Source organism: Cnephaeus nilssonii, assembly GCF_951640355.1.
Source record: "Cnephaeus nilssonii genome assembly, chromosome: 7".
Lineage (NCBI taxonomy): Eukaryota > Metazoa > Chordata > Mammalia > Chiroptera > Vespertilionidae > Cnephaeus > Cnephaeus nilssonii.
In genome coordinates this window covers 94,515,870-94,540,283 of record NC_137078.1, presented here as the reverse complement: position 1 = coordinate 94,540,283, position 24,414 = coordinate 94,515,870, and the positions used below count along the sequence as shown (strand labels likewise).

General features: G+C 38.6%; 1 protein-coding gene across 1 annotated transcript in view; it reads left to right on the top strand.

Moving 5' to 3' along the window:
* Positions 1 to 24,414, top strand: part of SPEN (spen family transcriptional repressor) — an 86,426-nt gene that overhangs the window by 18,491 nt on the left and 43,521 nt on the right. The window contains exons 2-3 of the mRNA XM_079777530.1: positions 2,284 to 2,604; positions 5,689 to 6,165. Of these exons, the coding sequence (XP_079633656.1) occupies positions 2,284 to 2,604; positions 5,689 to 6,165 (798 nt within the window). The remainder of the gene's footprint in view (positions 1 to 2,283; positions 2,605 to 5,688; positions 6,166 to 24,414) is intronic.

Below are 24,414 nucleotides of genomic sequence, written 5' to 3'. Positions count from 1 at the left end.
GAGCATCTTTTCCTGTGCTTTATCTGCCATCTGTATATCTTTGGTGAAGTGTTTTGCCCATTAAAAAAAATTAAGTGGCTGTAAGATTTTTTGTATTCTAGATACAGATCCTTTGTCTGTATCTACATTGGAAGGTATTCTAGATACAGATCCTTTGTCTGTATCTACATTGAAAGGTATTTTTAATGTTTGTATGGAATGATCTATTTCAATTTCTGTCATCCCCCCCCCTCCAAGTTAAAAAGATTCTTTCATCAATTCATTTATACCAAATAATTTTGTTCCTTCTAGTTCAATTGCTTTTTGAAACTGGATTTTATGATTGTATTTTCCCTATGAGAGGAAATAATTTAAACTATATTAGAATATATAAAAAGAAAAGTTCTGTTTTCTGATAATGTCAGCTTTTTCAGATTAAGTGTAAAATTATGCTCTTCAATTGTCCAGGAATAAGAGGTCTGTATTTTTTTTAAAAATATATATATATTTTATTGATGTTTTTACAGAGAAGAAGGGAGAGGGAGAGAGAGTTAGAAACACTGATAAGAGAGAAACATCAATCAGCCACCTCCTCCACACCCCCTACTGGGGATGTGCCCACAACCAAGGTACATGCCCTCAACTGGAATCAAACCTGGGACCCTTCAGTCCACAGGTCGACACTCTATCCACTGAGCCAAACTGGTCAGGGCCCAAGAGGTCTGTATTTAAAAGTGCTATACCTACCGGATTGGTGTGGCTCAGTGGTTCAGCATCAACCTATGAATGAACCAGGAGGTAATGGTTCAATTCCAGGTCTGGGCACATGGAATTGCGGGCTCGGTCCCCAGTCGGGGGTGTGCAGGAGGCAGCCGATCAGTGATTTTCTTTCATCATTGATGTTTCTGTCTCTCTCCCTCTCACTTTCTCTCTGAAATCAATAAAATATATTTAAAAGATAATACAAGTGCTGTACCTGCCTTTCTAAAAGGCCAAATTGCAAGTAGATAAAATATAATTCACTCCTACTGAAATCTGTAGAATTTTCATGAATTTTTTATTCCAAATAATTATATTTCTTTCATAACATATATGCTTCAAAATATAAAAGGTGCCCTAAAATTTTTCTTTACACACATAGTAAGCAGTTTTTGGGAATAAAAATGGGAACATATGGTTAATCCAAAGATTTTCTTAGATTTATTAACTTATATGAAATAATTTTAATTATATCTAAATTATAAATTTTAGAAATTTTTTCTTTTAGCCCTTTGGAAAAGAAAATTAAATAGCAAAAAATTACATTAAAAGAATTAGACTGTCATTGGTAAATAGACATATAAAATATTTGGGTTATTTTGCCTTTAAGTAAGGAATATTTGAAATCACCTCACTTTTCAGTAAGATCATTTTCACTTAAAGAATTAAGTTAAAATGAAATCTGTAGAATAACTTATTTTTAGTTACAGGTTTCGTGTTTTTTTTTGTTGTTGTTGTTGTTAATCCTTACCCGGGGATATTTTTCTATTGATTTTTAGGGAGAGTGGAAGAGAGAGGGAAAGACAAAAACATTGATGTGAGAGAAACACATCGATTGGTTGCCTCCTGCATGCCCCGGGACAGGGCCTGGGCCATGGGAGGAGCCTGCAACCGAGGTATGTGCCCTTGACCGGAATCGAACCCGGGACCCATTGGTCCCCAGGCCAACAACCGGATGGGCTACAGTTTTTAATAAAAATCTCTTAAGGTTTCTAAGTTACTTTGATCAATGTTAGGTCCAATATCCCTTTGTAGAATGTACAACTTCCTAAAATCTTCTGAGAGATGTGTTTCAGCTAAGTGTTCTAGAAAGGTAAAAGGTAGTTTAGTAAATACTATATTTAAGGAGTGAGAGTAATAATGTGGTAAAAACATTTCTAAATATTTTCCCCAAGAAAAAAAAAAAGTGAGTGTAAAAGTCATTTAAAAAGTCACTTCGGTCCGGCTGGTGTGGTTCAGTGGTTGAGCATTGACCCATGAACAAGGATATCACAGTTCGATTCTCAGTCAGGTCTGGGCACATGCCCGGGTTGTGGGCTTGATTCCCAATGGGGGCATGCAGGAGGCAGCTGATTGATGATTCTCTCATCAATGATGTTTCTCTCTCCCTTCCTCTCTCTGAAAAAAAAAAAAAAAAAGTCAGTTTGTAACCTGCCCCCCTACATAAATAATGTAAATTTTCTAAAAATAAGAAACAAATTAAAAAACCTATTTTTGGAAAATAATTGATGTGCAACAATAATGTTGACTTTATTTTTTTTCCAGATATGGCCGCGTGGAAAGTGTCAAAATTCTCCCTAAAAGGGGATCTGAAGGAGGAGTGGCTGCCTTTGTGGATTTTGTGGACATCAAAAGTGCACAGAAAGCTCACAACTCAGTCAACAAAATGGGAGATAGAGACCTACGCACGGATTATAATGAACCAGGCACCATTCCAAGTGCTGCTCGGGGATTGGATGATACAGTTTCCATAACATCTCGTAGTAGAGAGGTTTCTGGGTTCAGAGGAGGTGGTGGAGGGCCTGCTTATGGCCCCCCACCATCACTTCATGCACGAGAAGGACGTTATGAGCGGAGACTTGATGGGTAAGTTCCAAGGTTTCTGTAGGCAGGTATTTTGTATTTGATATGGTGAGAAACAGAAACTCATATTTAGGGGCCCCAGATGGATTTAAAGTTTTGGGCATTCTCAATGTTTCCTATTTTGGGTTGGAAACGGAAGTAATTTCTATCCCAGTGGCTGGTATTATGGAATCGTAGAGGATATTTCCTGCAGCTGGTTGGATATCTACTCCTGAGATATGAAGTGGTGGAAGATTTTGTATGGCAGCATTTTTGGAGTTACCTGTCTTCTAGATTTAATTATTTCATTTCTTCTCTTGGATGATGATAAGGCCTTCCTTGGATATATTCCTTTTACCTGACGGAGCTATTTGGCTACAGATTTTGTGGTTATACTATATGGAATATTTCTGGAATATTAGAGCCTACAGATTCTTTTAGAAGTTAATATCTTCTCTCAATTTTCACTACATAAAGTGTACAAATGAATTGGATTGTCATCAAAAAACCTAGCACATCATAATGATTCAATCCCTTGGATTCTACAAACAATACTTTAACCTGGAAATGTGTAACTTGGAGGAAGAAGAATGAAGGCAATGTTTGATTTTCCCATTTTGGATCTACACAATTTCCATGTTGGAATTATACTCCTGGATGGAATGGGGAAAGTTTGAGATGATGGACGTTCTTAAATCCTGGAATATAGCCATTGTTTCCTAATTTCTGGAATCTATGGGATGTCATGCAGTCAGAATTCCATTAGCCCAGGAGAAGAGGATTACTATCTTCTTTTTGAAGCAAGTTGCTGCCCAATTAAAGGTACTTTAGTTTGAACACATGGTGATGATCAGTTGTGGATACTGCAATCAAAATTGACTGTGCTGGATGGCTACAAAGGTGAACTATTGGCAAGCAACTGTGCCTTCCTCATTTGGTGGAATCATTTCCTCTTCTGTCAGCTGCCTGATTCATACTTAGGGCCGGAAATTTTTATGAATGTGGATCAATTTATAATTGTCTACTATCTCAAGAAAGAAGTCTGGGGGTTTGAGAGTTACAGTTTGTCTGGGACAACTTGCTTCCAGTGGAATTATTTTATCTGATCACTAAGATTTTTTTTTCCTTGTGGTTCATCTAAATATCATTTGACACCCTTGCCCATTAAGAAGGTGGATTACCCCCATAAGAGGGGCCAAAATTGGGGAAGTTATGTTCACAATTCTCTCCCTAGATTTAATTGGGATTATAGGTCGTGTTTCCACACTTGGAAAAGGTTGGTATGTCCTGACCTGTGTATATTAGTCCCTCTCCTAACCCAAGTCAAACTCTCTCTTTTTCCCCCACTAACTCTAGAAGTATTTAGTACTAATAGATGAATCAAAAAATAGCTATTAGATTTCAGCTCTGCTAGCTCTTGTGCCTGCCTTCTGTATTTTCCTAATGGATAAGAACTTTGCATAGTTATAAACTATCAGCTGTAGCAGTAATTCTCCTAGAACTGTTGCTTATTATATCAGTAATAACAGCTCTCACTGATTAATATTTGATAGGGTACTAATAGAATTATTTATTAAATTTTCTCTTAAGTCTGAAAGGAAAGTCTCTTGTTTGTTAGACATTGAAATACAAGTTCCAGAAATGTAGTGAATAAAAAAGGAAAAAGTCATTTAAGTAGGAAAGATATTATTATTGAATTTTTTGTCATGCCAGTTGCTTTTCATATGGCTGCAAAAAACAAATGCAGCATAGGAAGGTATATTTGCTACTAAGTGAAATGGTGGATGAGATGAAGATTAGTGGAGGGATTTGGAATCCAGGCATGTAGTGGGGACATAGTATCGTAATATTTTTGCCAGATATTCTTCATTTGAGAGATTCTAATTCTTCTATATCTTTCATGATTCCTAATCTCTTTTGATAGAAAGTAGTTCCAAATATAACATTGAGAAGAAACTCAATCTTAAGTTGAAATTCAAGTGAAATGGTCTTTTTAGAGACTCAGGAAATGAGTTCTGGTTTCCTACCAAAGTAGAGAATATAAGATTTCTTTATAGGATTAGACTTAGTTTTAAGTACTAACACTTAATTGCATCTGTGTAATTATACATGCAACAATTTTTGCACTCTTAGGTTGACAGATATGTCCTACAGAAATTTTTTTTTTAAGTTAAACCCTTGCTAATAGTAACCTTAGAGACTCTTAAAATTCCAAAAGTGGCCTAATTTCATCATAGTCAAATTGAGTATAGCTAAAACTTAAGTGAACATATTTCCTGTAACCTTTAAGTACATATATTAACAAATTGAATCGTGGAATAGACATTTTAAAAATTATGTGGAATTTGATAGCACAAGGATGTAAAATATTCTTTAATTAGCTAAAATTACCATAGAATAGTATGTAGCAATCCAATATTTTAATATCCTAAGTATTGTTTTTTTTTAAAGAGTCCACTTTTTTAAAAATTAAATGTGATTGGGCACAGCAGTTTGTATAATCTTGTAATTTTTATAATTACCTAAGAAGTCGAAAGTTAATGAGAAAAAGTTATAGTTGAAGTTTTTTCTGGACTTCTTTGAAAATGCCCTCCTACAGCTGGGACATACATCACAATAGGGCTTTCATGACTGTGTTAGAAATGTGTCATGGAAATTCTGCCTAAAAAAAAATTTACATAGTAAATAAAAGTTTGGTATATATTTTAATGAGATGAAAGTATAGGAAACTTTCATATTAAAATGACAGTTTCTTCTTGTTCCATTAAACTTAAAATGAAAAGGAGATAGCATATGTCTATTTCTGTATATAAACCAGAAAATCCCTAATAAAAAGAGTAACTGACTTGCAGAACACTAGTCATGAAAGCCCAATATACAATTAAAACAATGATTACTCAGCTTTGAAAATAAGTTTTGGAGTCAAGTAAAATGTTAAGCTTGTTATTATTTGCTTTTAGTATTTGCTTAATAAGTAGGTTAATGTTGTTTAGAAAATGATCAGTTGTAAAGACAGACAATGTTGAAGTGAATGTTTGCATGACTTATTTTTAGTTTTGCTTGTCCCTTTCTGATTGATTAAATATTTTTCCCCCTCCTAAAATGCAGGGCTTCAGATAACAGGGAGCGTGCTTATGAACATAGTGCCTATGGACACCATGAACGGGGGACGGGAGGATTTGATCGGACAAGACATTACGATCAGGATTACTATAGAGATCCTCGCGAACGGACTTTACAACATGGGCTCTATTATTCTTCTCGAAGTCGAAGTCCAAACCGTTTTGATGCTCATGACCCCCGATACGAACCTAGGGCTCGGGAGCAGTTTACGCTGCCCAGTGTGGTACACAGGGATATCTACAGGGATGATATTACCCGGGAGGTACGAGGCAGAAGGCCTGAGCGGAATTACCAGCACAGCAGGAGTCGGTCACCACATTCATCCCAATCTAGAAATCAGTCTCCTCAGAGGCTGGCTAGCCAAGCATCTAGACTCACAAGGTCCCCTAGCGGCAGCGGCTCTAGGAGTAGATCCTCCAGTAGTGATTCAATCAGCAGCAGCAGTAGTACCAGCAGTGACAGGTAGGTTAACAGCCTTTTGTTACAATAGACGAGCTGTTGAATAAATTGTCATAAATTCTCCATGATCAATGCTAATGATTTTTAGAATAGTAATATTTTTAAAAGAGAATAATCTTGGATCATGTATATAATGAGTAAAGAAACTGATGCACCCGAAACTGATGATTTGCAAATACTGTTTTATCCTCCAGATGCTCAATATTAAAATTGCCAAAAAGGAAGAAAAGTGGCAAGTTTAGCTGTGTGAAGCAGATCTGGTGCCACTGAAAATTATTTCTTTTAAGTTTTTAATTTCCTAGGTATATAATATTAACCTACTTCTGTTCTGGTTCAAAATTTGTAAAAACTATTTTTAAAGGTGTATTGATGAAATATTATGGTTGACATTTATTATCAATGACTAAATCAATTTAAGAATACATTTCAACTAATTTTAACATAGGGAGGTAGCCAATTTATAAAGCAAGTAGGAAAGCTTTCTTTAAATGCAGGTTGTAACTTGGCTATTCACTAAGGCTGAGTAAACTGACTTCATTAGTTGGAAGTTTTTTTTTTACAAAGGCATTTTATTTTAAAGATGAAAATAATGTAGGTAGTCTTAACAGGAAATAGCTTAGAGGTTAGGTATTTGGGTTTTAAAAACACAGATCTGGGTAGACGGTATAGTTTGCTACTTTCATAATCTTGGAAAAGTTATTTAAGCTGTCTAGGCCTTAGCTTCCTCATCTTTTAAAAGACCATGCTTTATAAAGTTACTGTGAAGATGAAAATGAAAAAAAAAGTGTCATATGCTTAGCTTGATACCCATATGTGTTAAATAGACTGTCTTTAATAATTGCTAGCTATTATTATTACTACTTCAAATGTTGTAAGTCTTTGAGCATTTCCCATTTCTAGTCATTGTTATTTAACCTGTTAATCCTAGATATCCTAGTGTTAAATTTAGATGGTGTGTATTTTATGTTGATTTTAAAAAATTTATTTATCTTCATTGTTGAGGGTATTACAGATGTCCTCCATTGCCCCCCTCCACTGGGTTCCCACCCCACCCCAGGCCTTCACCACACACTGTGTCCATGGATTATGCATACAAATTCTTTGGTTATTCTCTGCCTGCCTCTCTCCCCTCTTCCCTTTGAGAACCCTCAGTCTCTGCCATGCTTTGATGGTGTGCATTTTAAAATTACAGGATACAGATTATTTGACCTGATTAAATGCTCAGATTAATTTAAAAAATATATATATTTTATTGATTTTTTACAGAGAGGAAGAGAGAGGGACAGAGAGTAAGAAACATCGATGAGAGAGAAACATCGATCAGCTGCCTCTTGCACACCCCCTACTGGGGATGTGCCCGCAACCAAGGTACATGCCCCTGACCGGAATCGAACCCGGGACCCCCGAGTCCCCAGGCCGACGACGCTCTATCCACTGAGCCAAACCGGCTTCGGCAATTTTTTTTTTTTTTTTTAATATTGCTTGCTTAGAATTAATTTAAGAAAAGTAAATGCCCAGCCAGTCGGTATGAATCAGTGGTTGAACGTTAACCCATGAACCTGGTGGTCATGGTTCGATTCCTGGTTAGGGCAGGACTCGATCTCCAGTTGGGGGGGTGTATACTGGTGGCAGCCGATCCATGATTCTCTCTCATCATTGATGTTCTATTTCTCCCTTTTCCTTTATATCTCCGGAAAAAAAAAAGGTAAATGATCATGTAATTGATGAATGCCTCCTTTTAGGCCTCCTAAATGTTTTAATTCAAAATAATAAATGGAAACATTTTATACATTTAACTATAGCTAATTAAAACATTTTTGAAGATACAGCATATTACAATGAAGCAAGCTCTTAGTTTATGAAATCAGGAGAGTTAGGTTCTGGCTTTAGCTTTGTAGCTCTGTGACATGGATGAGAATCCTCAACTACTCTTGATTTCAATTGGTATCTTGTCGAGACAAATGATTGACAAGCTTCATTTGAGCTCTATAAACTGATTATAAAATTTTGTTATGCCTCATTTTCTTCTACATAGAATTGTCTAAGATACTTAAGTTTTAGTCATTTTCCCCAAACCTACCTCATTAAAGAGATGCCACTGCATTCCATTGGATGAAAATTTATTGAAAAGCCCACATATTGTGGAGGTATTGAAGTTAGAGGAGAAACATGATACACAAGTCATTGTATTTGGGTGGGGAAGTTACCATGTTTTGGGATTTGGCCCTTAGCATTGTAGGCTCAAAAGTTTGAACCCACAGGTGATATGATGAATTGGATATGTCCTGTTCACATAATCAAAAGAATAGTTATATACCTTTTTTAATATTTACAGTCAGAAAGATAACTGCCACAAAGGCAAAGGTAGGATGAACTTAGAAAATCTACATGGGGACTAAAGAACTAAATTAAAGGATATTTCCTCTTCTGTCAGCTGCCTGATTCATACTTAGGTCTGGAAATTTTTCTGATTTAGGGCTATGGAAGATATGTAGGATTTTAGCAAAAAGAAAAAGGAGTTTTAGGCTAGACATTGGAACATTGTGGGTGGAAGGAACAACTTGAAGAGATACAAGTGAGTGGAAGAATGTTTTGAGAATAGCAGATAATTTAGAATGACTTAACCACACTAATGATTTTGGGTTTTATTCTTTATGCAGAGATGAACTGTTGAGGGATTTTGAGAAGGGAGATGACTTGTTGAGATCTGTGCTTTAGAAAAGGTATCTGGCCTGGCCGGCGTGACTCAGTGGTTGAATGTCGACCTATGAACCAGGAGGTCACGGTTTGATTCCTGGTCAAGGGCACATGCTGGGTTGTGGGCTCGATCCTGACAAAGCCGACCAGTGATTCTCTCTCATCATTGGTGTTTCTATCTCTCTTTCCCTCTCCTGTCTTCTCTGAAATCAATGAAAAATATATTTTGAAAAATAATAATGATAAAAAAGGCATAGAATAGGAAAGACAGAGATTCTGGTTAAGAGGCTATTTTAGTTCTTGGAGAAGGAAAACTTGGACTGTGAGAGTGCCTAACTAGGGACAGGTGGGAGAGACATGGTATTAAGAATCTGATGATGTTGACTTATGAAAACTAGAATGAACTTTAATGATGGGCATTTCAATACTACCCTGTAACAACAGGACCAGGTCTTGGCACATTGTCTTACTCAGAGTATATGTTCAACAAATAGTTGAAGTACTGAGATATGATTCTTAGTTAATATGAGGGATAAAGCAAAATTGATATAAATAGCTAAAAGATTTGGTCATGATATTGTGATTAAAGCAAGTGCATAGAAATATTCTTTGGCATTCAGAGCATATCCGTCATCCTTGGGGGTCAGCCTCCCTTTTATCAAGATGTCCTCTTTTCCTCTAATTATATTGACTTCAAAGTATATTTTGAGATGTCACGTAGATTCAGAATGTTCAATATCCTGTTGGAAGTAATAAGTTCCTTTTGTAATCTTTAAAACCTTATGATTGTGAAGCTGTCACATTCTAAGTCCTTTAAAATTGTTTAAAATTGTCTTGGCTGGTGCATTCAGTAGTTAGAGCATTGACCCCACATACTGAAGGTTCATGGTTTGATTCCCAGTCAAGGGTACATATCTGGGTTTCGGGTACATTCCCTGTCCCAGGATTGAGACTCGTGAGGGAGGCAGCCAGTCCATGTGTCTCTCTCACTTCGATGTTTCTCTTTCTTGCTCTCTCTCTTCCCCTTTATCCCCCTTCCTTCCTTTCACTCTTTCTGAAAAGCAATGGAAAAAATAATCCTCAGGTGAGGATTAACAAAGGAAAAAATGTTTAAAACTAACATTTTATAGTAGACAAAATATAGTTTGGTTTTATCTATAGAAACAAGTTTCTATACTGTCTGCAAGGACTGACTAGGAAATTAACGCGCCCCCCCCACCCCCTCAATTGTTACAGCTTTGGTGAATAGAATCCTAGCAATGCATTTCTTTCTTTTTTCTAGTATGTTTTTAGTGATTTCAGAGAGAGGAAGGGAGAAGGATAGAGATAGAAATGTCAATGACGAGAGAATCCTCAATCAGCTGCTACCACCAACCCTCCCCCTGCGTGTCCCCCACTGGAGATTGAGCCCACAACCCGGTCATGTGCCCTGACTGGGAATCAAACTCCAGGTTCATTGGTCAAATACTGGCCTGGCCTAGCAATGCATTTCAAATGAGTAAACATGGGATTAATGGCAGTCTAGTTTCGAAGTCCTTATACACTTACTATCTTTGCAAAACTATTCACAGTATTTGGTGAGAACTATTGCTTCATGAACTTTCCTGTGTACAGTCCTGTGTTGCTATATGTCTCTTTCTTTCTCTGTCATGGTCATTTAGGGAGTCACTTTCCTTTCAGCAGAAAAATTTAAATACATGAATTTCCCAAAAGCATTTATTTTAAAAGCCCTTGATTGAAGTTGAATGTACTTTATTTCTGTAGTTTTCTATCATTTGATCCCCTCCCCCCATTATGTTGTAAGACTTTTCTTTAATACAAGCCAAAAAAATTGGATGGAGGTTGTAAAGGGCATAGCGGGGATAAAAGGTGATAGAAATTTATAAACTTTCCTAATATCTCAAAGTAAAATTTTTTAAAAATATATTTTATTGATTTTTTACAGAGAGGAAGAGAGAGGGATAGAGAGTTAGAAACATCGATGAGAGAGAAACATCGATCAGCTGCCTCTTGCACACCCCCCACTGGGAATGTGCCCGCAACCAAGGTACATGCCCCTGACCGGAATCGAACCTGGGACCCTTGAGTCCGAAGGTCGACGCTCTATCCACTGAGCCAAACCGGTTTCGGCAAATTTTTTAAAAATATATATTTTATTGATTTTTTACAGAGAGGAAGGGAAAGGGATAGAGAGTTAGAAACATCAATGAGAGAGAAACATCAATCAGCTGCCTCCTGCACACCTACTGGGGATGTGCCTGCAACCAAGGTACATGCCCTTGACCGGAATCGAACCTGGGACCTTTCAGTCCGCAGGCCGACGCTCTATCCACTGAGCCAAACCGGTTAGGGCCAAAGTAAATTTTTTTAATGAGTTGGGCGGGAGTGGGGGGGCATTGACTTGTTATTCCACCAATCCATGTACTCTCATTGGTTGTTTCTTGTATGTGCCCTGACTGGGGATCGAATCAGCAACCATGGTGTATCAGGACAATGCTATAACCAACTGAGCTACCTGGTCAGAGCTCAAAGTACTTGAGACTGAGCTTTGTTTCCTAGTTGTTTACCTTGGTCACAGCCAAAGATGATTGGCTGTCTTAGAGTCTGAACTTGGATGGGGGGAAAATTATATCTTTTTCCTAACCTATAACTGAAATTAAGCATTGCCTCCCATTGTGAAAGTCGGCAAAACAAAACAGTAGTATTAACAGTGTGAGTTACTTTGTTACCAATCAGAATCCACAGGTAATTTATTATTGTTGCAGATATCTCAAAATTTGGCTTATATTAATCTTTACTGGGATATTGTTATTAAACTCAGTGGTAGGTGTTTTTATTTAATGTTAATAAAGACATTATATCACATAATTTAAATATTTTAACAATTGTGTCAATATAATTGGTTTCCTTTTATTCCTATATATTTTACTTTATGCTTTTAGAAACATTATTCTGAAAAGTGGTCCAGAGACTGCCAGATTGTTGAAAAGGATTTTTGGCACCTAAGTAGCTGCAGTTAGCCTTTGATTCTACATCCTGTGAAGGTTTCACTTAATGATGGGCGGGAGAGGTTTGAATAAAAGGGTAATAGGAAAGAGTTGAGATTTGGATGACCCCAAACCTTTTCTTGCTCCATCTCCTCCCCCTCAATAGATTACTTCCCTAAATCTCTTTTAAGGTAAAAGTTCACATTTAGCCATCTATTTAACAAATACCACTATTTTTGTGCACCAAATTTATGGAATAAGATAACATGCTGTACCCTGGCTGATGTTGTGTAGTGGTTAGAACAGCATCCGGGGCACGAAAAAGTTTTGTGTTAGATTCCTGGTCAAGGGCATGCACCTGGGTTGCAAGTCAATCCCCAGCCTGGATTGGGGCGGGTGTGAGAGGCAACCAATTGATGTCTCTCTCACACCGATGTTTCTTCCTCCCTCCCTCTCTTAAAAAACAAAAACAAAAACAATGGCCTGGCTGGTGTGGTTCAGTGGTTAAGCATCGGCCTATGAACCAGGACCATGGTCGGCAAACTGCAGCTCTCGAGCCACATGCGGCTCTTTGGCCCCTTGAGTGTGGCTCTTCCACAAAATACCACAGCCTGGGCGAGTCTATTTTGAAGAAGTGGCGTTAGAAGAAGTTTAAGTTTAAAAAATGTGGCTCTCAAAAGAAATTTCAATCGTTGTACTGTGGATATTTGGCTCTGTTGACTAATGAGTTTGCCGACCACTGAACCAGGAGGTCATGGTTAGATTCCCAGTCAGGGCACATGCCCTGGCTGTGGACTCGATCCCCAGTAGGGGGTGTGCAGGAGGCAGCCGATTAATGATTCTCTCTCATCATTGAAATTTCTCTCTCCCTTTTCCTTCGTGGAACCTGTGATCTATTTAAAAAATAAACCAATGGAAAAAATATCCAGTTTGGATTAAACATTGACTAATCCAAAATAGAAAATCTACATTGTCTAAGAGTTACCAAAAGGACAGTGCAATATAAATTCACTATCTGATATCATTGGTTTTCTTGGCTTTGTGCATGTTAAACCTGGTATTTTTATTGAGGCATTATTCCTATAGTTTCTTACTGTTCAGTTAGACATAATTAATCTTCAAAGGAACTAATGCTTGCCTTTTTCTAGAAAAAAAAGTTACCATGTAATTAAATTAATCTGGATATCTGTGGCTCGGTACATCTTTCCAGCTTTATTAAAGGCAGCCCCATCTTCTGCTTCCTTAAAATTTTGGGAGGCTTTTTAAAAAAAAATTGGGGGGAGGCTTTTGGTTAACCTTTTTTTTTTGTTTCTCTGAACCCTATTGGTTTGTCTAAAGAAAAATATATCAAGTAACTACAAACTTACTTTTATAAATCACAAAAATAGACATTTAGGTGAAAACTCTTAAAATGAATACAATAAGCAAGTATAACTGCATGAAAACAACTGTTATAGGTGACTTCTCATTGTATTTTGTCTCTGTGGCTTTCGGTAAACCATGTGGCCTTAAATGTGATTAGTTCACTGAAGAAATCAGAATTTTAGAGCAGTCTTTCTTCTTAAATATATTTTAAAAATTAAAATAAGATGCCTGGCCTGCATGGCGCAGTAGTTGAGCATTGACCTATGAACCAGGTCATTGTTTGAGTCTCAGTCAGGGCACATATCTGGGTTGTGGGCTTGATCCCCAGTGGTGGGTGTGCAGGAGGCAGCCGATCAATGATTCTCATCATTGATGTTTCTATCTTTCCCTCTCCCTTCCTCTCTGAAATCAGTAAAAAAATATTTTTTTAAAAATTGGAATAAGATTATTTAAATAATGTATTTGAGGAAATTTTCTTTGTATAGTTGTTACATTATTAGAATTATTTTTGAACTGTCATAAGTTGGAAGATACACAAGGAAGAAAATGGGGAATCAGTATGGGGAAAAGAGAGACACAAAGTCAATTCTGAAAACTGGAATATGAAGTAGACTTTGTGATGTTTGTTTACAGTAACAATGAAGCATATAGAACTTTGAGTAATTAGACTTTTCAACTCTGATGTTATATTAAGATATGGCATGCTTTTTGCCCCTTCCCTTGTCCAATGTTAGTTTTGCATTAGAATAATTCACTTTTTATTGAAAGGGAAATGAAAAAATGTTTCTTTTTTAAAAAAAATATATTTTATTGATTTTTTACAGAGAGGAAGAGAGAGGGATAGAGAGTTAGAAACATCGATGAGAGAGAATCATCGATCAGCTGCCTCTTGCACACCCCCTACTGGGGATGTGCCCGCAATCAAGGTACATGCCCTTGACCGGAATCGAACCTGGGACCTTTCAGTCTGCAGGCCGACGCTCTATCCACTGAGCCAAACCGGTTTTGGCGAAAAAATGTTTCTTACTAGAGGTCTAGTGCACGAGATTTGTGTACTGAGCGGGGGAGAGGGGTGCGGGGGTGGGGGGAGAGTCCCTCAGCCCAGCCCAGCCCTGTCATGGTCTGGCACCCCTCGGGGGATGTCCACCTGATATTCCTCTCGCAGTCCAGGACCCCTTACTCCTTACTGCCTGCCTGCAGTGGAGGTGGGAGAGGCTCCTGCCACCACCGCTGCACTTGCCAGCCATGAGCCCGGCTTCTGGCTGAGCCGCGCTCCCCCTGTGGGAACACACTGACCACCAGGGGGCAGCTCCTGCATTGAGCATCTGCACCCTGGTGGTCAGTGCGCATAATAGTGACCTATCGTTCTGCCATTCGGTTGATTTGCATATTACACTTTTATTATATAGGACTGTTGGTATTATTTTATACACACACACACACACACACACACACACACACACACACACTAGAGGCCCAGTGCATAATTGAATCATGCACGTGTATGGTCCCCTACACGCTTTCGCTTTCGATCACGGGGGAGCTGGGTGCCTGTCCGCTGGTGCACCAGGCCTTTCAGAAGCCTCCGGTGCGGCGAAGGCTTCTGAAAGGCCTGGTGCCTGAGCGGACAGGCACCCAGCTCCCCCGCTTTTGATGGTTCGTGGTGGGACATGAGCTCGTTGCCCCAGAGGCCCCTTCTGTGCTGCAGCACAGCCATGGCACAGAGGCTGAGCTCGAGCTGCTGCTGGCGACGCGAGCTCAGCATCCCGCCGGCCCAATCGGCCACCCCGAGTCCCGCCCCCCCATGCCTCCTGGCCAATCGCGGGCATAGCGAAGGTACGGTCGATTTGCATATTTGTCTATTATTAGGTAGGATACACACACACACACACACACACACACACACACACACACACACACACAATTGATTTCAGAGAGGAAGGAAGAGGGAGAGAGATAGAAACATCAATGATGAGAAAGAATCATTGATCAGCTGCCTCCTGCACACCCACTACTGGGGATTGAGCCTACAACCTGGGCATATGCTCTTGACTGGAATTGAAACAGGGACCCTTCAGTCTGCAGGCCGACACTCTTTCCACTGAGCCAAACCTGCTAGGGCTTATTGTTGGTATTATTTGTAGAACTTGTTTGTATATTTCTTTAAAATTTTTTTAATTTTATGTGCCCTGACTGGAGATCAAACCCACAATCTTGGCATATCCAGATGATGCTCTAACTCAGTGGTCGGCAAACTCATTAGCCAACAGAGCCAAATATCAACAGTACAACGATTGAAATTTCTTTTGAGAGCCACATTTTTTAAACTTAAACTTCTTCTAACGCCACTTCTTCAAAATAGACTCGCCCAGGCCGTGGTATTTTATGGAAGAGCCACACTCAAGGGGCCAAAGAGCCGCATGTGGCTCGCAAGCCACAGTTTGCCGACCATGGCTCTAACCAATTCAGCTACCTGACCAAGGCTATATATTTCATTTATTAATTATTAAATTTATTGGGGATGACATTGGTTAATGTTTTGAGTAAATTCTATCAAGGGCTTTCTATAACACTACTCATTTTTACTATTAGGAATTTTAAGATTATTTTGCCTAATTATAAATAGTAATTAGAATATTGAACAAATTCTGGATTTTTATAGCAGATACAGTTAAAAGGAATGTGACACTTTTAACTAATAAAGTATTAGCATGAGAGTTCCTAATCTAATAAGCATTTTTTATTCTTTTATTTATTTATTTTAAATAAGCATTTAAAAAAATAAAGACCAATTCTCCTAATCATTTTGTGAACAATCTAGATGGTATAGATTATAGTTTCTCAGAGGAGGAATTTTATTAAAATGTTCTTTGTGATTTGTTGAGGAACTTTTGCAATTTGTTTATTTTGGTTATGAGAGAGAATTCCTCTAGTCATGTAGGAAATTTTCCAGAATTGCTGTCATCTTGTAGCCTTGTGAAAGAATATGATGAGGCTGAAAAGGTGAGAAGGAAACCGCTGGGAATGGTGCTATTGTGTGTATCAAAGTGATTTTGACAGTGTACTTTTTTCCTCTTATTTTATAAGTATGCTCATTTAGAACGTTGATTGAAGAAAGAATGCTCATTTTGTTTTTATTTATTTATTTAAAAATATTTTTATTGATTTCAGAGAGGAGGGGAAAGGGAGCGAGAGATTGAAACATCAATGCTGAGAGAGAATCATTAATTGGATGCCTCCTGCACGCCCCCCACTTGGGATCGAGTCCAGAACCCAATCACGTGCCCTTGACCGGAACTGAACCTGGGACCCTTCAGTCTGCAGGCCGATGCTCTATCCACTGAGCCAAACAGGCTAGGGCAGAATGCTCATTTCATTAACTGGCTATACAATTTCCTATGACAATGTCAGATATGGCAGTAGTTTAAATACATATGTGAAGTAAAAGTTAGTTTCTTAAAATGTTAAAGTAATTAATAAAGGGTTTTTCGTGATTATTAACAATGTTTAATCATAAAAACGTTAGTCTGAATTTTTATCATCTACAGTGATCTTATCTATAGTATTGAATAGGCAGATAATTTCTGCATTCAGTTGGAGATAAAAAATTTTCATTTTGGGGACGAAATGGTTTGTATTCTTTTTTTATTTTTTAATCAGAAAAAAGTCTGATAAAATAATGCCTTTAGTTTCAGGACAAAAAGTTATAAGTGATATTAAACCATATTTAGGGAATTGGTGATTAGAAACCATGTTTTCTTTTTCCTCCCTCCTGGCTGTTCTGTTTGTAGCTGCATAGGATTGAAGTGAGAGTCTAAATTAATTATATTGTTTTTATTACATAATACCGACCTTTGTCTTCTTTGCCACTCTGTTTATACCTGTCATTTGATTTGGTGGGATAACAAGAAGTTTTGGGAGCCTTCAGGACTTTCAAGGAGGAACAGTAAAGGTTTATCTAAGCCTTTAAGAAGCCAAAGTTAAGGGTAATAAATACTCTTAAGGGTGTTTCTTTATCTTTTGCCCCTTATTTTCATTTAAAAGGGAAATATTTGAACTCTTTATTTTTTTAAAATATATTTTCATTGATTTCAGAGAGGAAGGGAGAGAGAGGGAGAGATAGAAACATCAATGCTGAGAGAGAATCATTGATTGGCTGCCTCCTGCACAACCCCCACGGGATTGAGCCCAGAACCCGATCATGTGCCCTTGACTGAAATTGAACCTGGGACCCTTCAGTCTGCAGGCCAACACTCTATCTACTGAGCCAAACCGGTTAGGGCCATGCTCTTATTTTAACCTAAGTAAAACATCATTTGTTGGTTTAAATAGCTAATTTATTATTTTTATTTGACAACCATTTTTTGCCTGTTTTATTAAAATTTTGTCCTGCCTCATTTTTACCATTTTAGATAGTTGAAATTATGCCGAAAATCAATATTATGAATAAAATGTATTAATTGTCCTGGACCTTTCTGGCTACTACATGAAGTTTTTTGTTTTTTTGTTTTTTAATATTTTTATTATTTCAGATAGAAAGGGAGAGAGAAACACCAATGATGAGAGAGAATCAATGATTGGCTGTCTCCTATACACCCCACACTGGGGATCAAGCCTGCAACCCAGGCATGTGCCCTGACCCAGATTCAAACTGTGACCTCCTGGTTCATAGGCTGACGCTCAACCACTGAGCCAGGCAGGCTGAAATTTGCAACTTTAAAAAATATATATATTTTATTGATTTTTTTTTACAGAGAGGAATTGAGAGGGATAGAGAGTTAGAAACATCGATGAGAGAGAAACATTGATCAGCTGCCTCCCGCACACCTCCCACTGGGGATGTGCCCGCAACCAAGGTACGTGCCCTTGACCGGAATCGAACCTGGGACCTTTCAGTCCGCAGGCCGACGCTCTATCCACTGAGCCAAACTGGTTTCGGCTGAAATTTGCAGCTTTTATTTGTGATGGAATTCAGTGAAAGCCAACTAGTGGTTTTATTGATTGAGTATTCTCTCTCCTTGAACTATTGGTATCTAAGTTTTTAAAAAAGTCACCTACTTGGAGGAAGAAGGGTTGGTGGAAAAAAAGAAAAACAGGCATATTAGTGTGTCTGCAATTCTGGAGAAAATGGTTAGATTTAAAATGCACATTAAGTTTACCTCCCTTTGAGTAGCTGCCTTATTAAATACCTATTACTGTCTCCCAAAATAAGCATTTGCTCATTCTCTCCTTAATGCAATTTAGTGCTTGTTTAGAAGCATGGAATAACTATTTAACAGTGTGTGCTTTGGAGAAAAGTACACCAAATATAAAAAATACATATTAAAAAATTTTATTAATATTTTTTCCATCCCCATCAGTAGCAGGCAAATTGCAGAGATCACTTGCAGAGCCTACATCTTTGAAACACATTCCTTTCTAGGCTGCTGTATAATTTGTTATTGGGCAATAAGCTACTAGTATACTCAACCTATAGACAAGCCTTTTTGTTCTAAATATGGAAAATGGAAGTGTTTGCTTCTTTAAAAACATTTTTTTTATCATTGATTTCATAGGGTAAGGGAGAGAGAGAAACATCAATGATAAGAGATAATCATTGATTGGCTGCCTCCTATGAGTCCCCTACTGGGGATAAGCCTGCAACCTGGGCATGTGCTCTGACTGGGAATTGAAATGTAACCTCCTGGTTCATAGGTTGATACTCAACCACTTAGCCACATGGGCCTGGCTGAAGTGTTTGCTTCTAATTGCTCTGGTGGACTTAACTTATATTATTGAGATCTATAAATAGATCAATTTCATTTATGGTTTTCCTTTTTTGTCAAGTATAGGTGTAGGTGTTATCAATGTTAGGGTTATATGGAATAGGCAGTCAGTTTTGGAAACAAGTGTTGGAGTCACCCATATTTACTCTTAAATTAGGAACCCTGCTTTCATTTAAGATTCTCTGCTGCTAGGGAGATGAGAACAAGGTAGACTTAGCTCTGAGAGCAAATGAGGAGAGTTCATTGTGTGCTGCCTGGGCAGCCAGGGTGTCTAAATATTGTGGGGAAAGCTAGGAACTGCTTGTTTGTGACTCAACCAGCCTAAACTGGAATCATCCAGTTTAAGTTGGCTGCTTGCCACATTCCAGAGGCTTTCTTATTCTGTCAGAGTTTCTGTCCCAGCTTCTCTGCTGTGACTGGGCAGCCTGCAGGGAGGAGCAGCTGGAATTAGCTGCCAGTTAATCCACGTTTGTTCCTAGGGAGGAGGCATTTCAGACACAGTAAGGAGCTGAAGACTAGAACGCTGGTGTGAATTCTCATTCTTTTCTTAAAAAATAAAAATAAAAATCCTTACATGAGGATATTTTTTCATTGCTTTTAGATAGAGTGGAAAGGAGCGGGGGGGGGGGGGGGGGGGGAAGGGGAGAAACATAGATGTGTGAGAGAGATACATCAATTGGTTGCTTCCCCCATGCGCCTGGACCAGGCTGGGGATCAAATCTGCAACCCAGGTACATGCCCCTGAGCGGGAATGGAACCTAAGACCCTTTGGTTTACGGGCCGACGCTCTCTAACAAATGAGCAACACTGGCCAGGGCAAATTCTCATTATTTTCCATATGTCTTTTCTTATTACTCACTTGCTTTAACTGTAACTTTTAATCTTCTGCCTTTTAGTACCTAAGGCTTGAAAACTAGCTTCTGCCATACCACTGTTTGGGTACATCACAACATGGTCTACATTCAGTGATAAAGAATTTGACCAGAATGTTATTTTGTTAATTAACTAGTAGCCCTGCGCTCTCCTCCTGTAACTCCCCAACCCCACCCCCCCTCATAGCTTGCTGCCCTGCCCCCTCCTGTAGCTCTCTGCTGCCCGCCCACTTGTAGCTTGTAGTTTGCTGCCCCACCCTCCTGCAGATCCGTGATCCAGTGGTTATGCCTCAGGGCTTAACGGATAATTAGCATATTCCTCTCTTATTATATAGGTTACCAAAGTTCCCCAAGAACTTGCTTATAGTTAAGTCAGTCTAAAGTAAAGAACTCTCTCTCTCATAGCCCTTTTCTTTCTTTATATGTGGGTTTTGCTGGGTTTATTTGATTTGATTGACAAGTAGAAGAAATAAAAATAGAGTAAACTTGTGACTGGTATCTTGTGGATTTTAATTAACATTTTTTTTAATTAAAAATTTTTTGACTGATTCTATTTTACTTTTTAAAAAATATTTTTATTCAGAGAGGAAGGGAGCAGGAGAGAGAGATTGAAACATCAATGATGACAGAGAATCATTCATCAGCTGCCTCCTGCACACCCCCTACTGGGGATCGAGCCCGCAATTGGGCCATGTGCCCTTGACTGGAATCAAACCCGGGACCCTTCAGTCCACAGGCCAACGTTCTATCCACTGAGCCAAACTGGCTAGGGTAATTTGTTTTTAAAATATATCTTTGTTGATTTCAGAGAGGAAGGGAAGAGGAAAAGAGAGATAGAAACATCAATGATGAGAGAGAATCATTGATTGGCTGCCACCTGCATGTCCCCTAATGGGAATCAAGCCCGAAACCCAGGCATGTGCCCTTGACTAGAATCGAACCTGGGACTCTAGTCCGAAGGCTGATGCTCTATCCACTGAGCCAAACCAGCTAGGGCTAGCTAGGGTAATTTTGACTGATTTCAGAGAGAGGAAGGGAGAGAAGAGAGAGAAACATCAGTGAGAGAGATAAACATAGATCCGTTGTCTCCCATACACATCCAGACTTGGGAATCGAACCCGAAACCTGGCTATGTGACCTGCCTGGGAATTGAATCAGCCACATTTTGGTGTATAGGACGATGCTCCAACTAACTGAGCCACACTGGCCAGGGCTAATTTAATCTTGATGTAATTTTTCTAAACATTGCTTTAAAAATTAACAAAAAGTAATCCAGATTAAAGCCTCAAATAACTTTTAAAATTAAAAATACTATGCCAAATTGCATTTGTTTGACTTGGAAATAAATTCTTAAAAAACAACAATATTGTGCCTTAATTACAAATTTTTAGCCTCTTTCTCAGTTTGCCTCTTTGAGAAAAAAGTGAGTTAAGTGATTAAACATGGCCTAATTCTTGATCTGAGAACACCCAGAAGTCACTAAGAAATATTAAAGCCACAGGTCCCAACCACTGAGGAGTGGTTAGAGTGTTAGCCTATACACCAAAGCAGTGGTCGGCAAACCGCAGCTCGCGAGCCACATGTGGCTCTTTGGCCCTTTGAGTGTGGCTCTTCCACAAAATACCATACGTACAGTGCGATTGAAACTTCGTGGCCCATGCGCAGAAGTCGGTTTTCGGCCTGGGCGAGTCTATTTTGAAGAAGTGGCGTTACAACACTCAAGGGGCCAAAGAGCCGCATGTGGCTCGCGAGCCGCGGTTTGCCGACACTGCACCAAAGGATCTCAGATTCCATTCTTTTTTTTTTTTTAATTTCTTTATTGACTAAGGTGTCACATATTTGTCCTCATCCCCCCCCCCCCCCCCCCCAGCCAGTTTGGCTCAGTAGATAGGCGTTGGCCTGCGGACTGAAGAGTCCCGGGTTCAATTCCAGTCAAGGGCACATACCCAGTGAGGGGTGTGCAGGAGGCAGCCAATCAATGACTCTAATCATTAGTATTTCTATCTCTCTCCCTGTCTCTCCTCTCTGAAATCAATAAAAATCTCTCTATATAAAAACCTAAGCAACCGGCTGGCTGACTGGCAGCCATGACGCACACTGACCACCAGGGGGCAGACGCTCAATGCAGGAGATGCCAAGCAACAGCGACTTTGCAGAGTGCCCTCTTGCACTCCGGGACCCCTCGGGGGATGTCAGACTGCCGGTTTTGCCCCGATCCACGAACCTTGCAGGCCAGGCCGAGGGACCCCACTGGTGCACAAATCCGTGCACTGGGCCTCTAGTGTATTTAAAATAAAAATAAAAAAAGAAAGAAATATTAAAGCTACAAATAAGTACATTTATTTTTTTGTCTTTCTGGATGCCAGGGTTATATAGAAAATGTAAATTTCTACAGCCTTGCTTATGTTTAAAATTTTTGGTATGAGATTGAAACCTCTGTTAGTATTTTTTACTTATGGTAAAAGTTTACTCAGCAATTTGAGTGATGATGCTCTTCTCTTTTATCTTGTTTGGGTTGTTTTTACTTGGAGGCTTTCTGTGGGCATTCTCAGAAGCTATGGTATCATTTTGCCCTGAATAAGGAATCATCTATGCACAGAAATCAAGGAAAATGTGGTATTTTTATTTTTTAATATTTTTAAATTGATTTATAGAGAGGGAGGAAGGGGAGAGAGATAGAAACATCAATGATGAAAGAGAATCATTGATTGGCTGCCTCCTGCACACCCCCACACTGGGGATCGATAGAGGTTTAAAATGTGTCTGGTAACATACAGTGGAATTCTGATGTTATAATTAGAATAAGAGACACATTTAATAGACACCTGGCTTCTAGACATGATTTTTATAACCAATATGATTCTTTGGATGTTATTTTCAATGGTGAAGGGAGGGTCAGACTACCCTGGTGAATGTTCTGTGTCATATGGTGGTTAGAACTATTTGGACTGTAGCTTTGTGTTTGTTTCTTTTGGAAGAAACTGCAAAGGAGTTGTTTAAGCAGAAGGATTTTAGGTTGGAGTTTCTTAGTAATTTGAAGTCTTTTACAAATAAATAAACAAGTTCACTACATAGTAGATGGCTTTAGACTTCCTTATAGGGAGTTTGTTGTCCTTATAACCTCTTGGGTCTGGCACTTCCTTAATAGAGAGTTCAGAAGTGGAAAATAGCAAACTTTTTAAAAACTCTGAATAGGAAGAAGATGAATTAGTACTAAAATTAAATTGGAAAAAGGCAAAACTCAAAGTTCAGATTTATTTTTGGGTTTGGTAAAGGCTATAGCAGTTGTAGGTAATCATTTGGAATAAAACACGTTTTCACTTGATCTGTATGCTTTCTTGGTTTAAGCCTTTTAAAAAAATTACTTTTTGTTAATCCTCACCTGAGGATATTTTTTTTCATTGATTTTTATTTATTTATTTATTTTTCATTGATTTTTAGAGAGAGTAGAAGGAAGGGGGGGGAGGCGGAGGAGAGAGTGAGAGAGGGAGGGAGAGGGAGAGGGAGGGAGCGCGAGAGAGAGGGCGAGAGAGCAGTGTGAAAGATACACATCAGTTGGTTGCCTCCCGCACTTGCCTCCACCAGGGGATGGGGCCTGCAACCCAAGTACATGCCCTTGACCCTTTGGTGCTCTGGCTGATGCTGTAACTACTGAGCCATGCCAGCCAGGGCGGTTTAAGTCTTTGAGACATTTTATTGTTCATACAAGAAATATATATGGTTTTGTATACCCTGTTCAGTTAAAGGAATGAGAAAATCTCACTGTGTTATAATTGACAGTTTAGTTTTCTCCTTAGTTTGTCCTTTGAGTAAGGCATCCCATAGATGTTCTAAAGGCTGTGCTGCTACACAGAAGGATTTCTTGTTCCTTAGGCAGAGTAGTTATATCTGCTTATTACTTTCAGAGAGCATGTGTGTTTGATGCTTTTTGCTTTGTGTTACTTGAGTAGCAGGTTTTCTGAGTCTTAGAGATTGCTAAGACTGTAATGACTCTGTGGGCCCAGGCTCTTTGGAATTTATACTAGAAGTACTCTGGGCTGTGCTTGCTTTGGCAGCACATATACTAAAATTGGAATGATACAGAGAAGATTAGTATACTAGGTAGCCCCTGTGCAGGAATGACATGCAAATATGTAAAGCATTCCATATTTAAAAAACAAATAAAAAATACAAGTACTCTGGGCCAAGGTTCTTTTGGATGAAGAATATGTAGAAAAATAATTTTTCACTATGAATTTTGTTCTTAGCAAATCAGTCTGTAGCAAAATCTGATCACATATCTGTTCCCCCAAAATTTGAACTTAAATGATAAGTAGCACTTTGTGACTAGGTCTCTCTTAGTTCATCATCCTATCATTCTTAAAGCTAACTAGGGAATTTTAGGGCTCCATAAAGCCCACCAGAAAATAAGCCTCAATATTCTTAGTAATAGATTAGCAAGAGCATAATCTCCTTTCATTTTTGCTATTGTTATTAGAATAATATGTTTTGAAACCACCAAATTGTGTTTTTAATGCTAAAACTTGTAAGGCTTCATTTAAAAAAAATTGTGACAAAATATATATA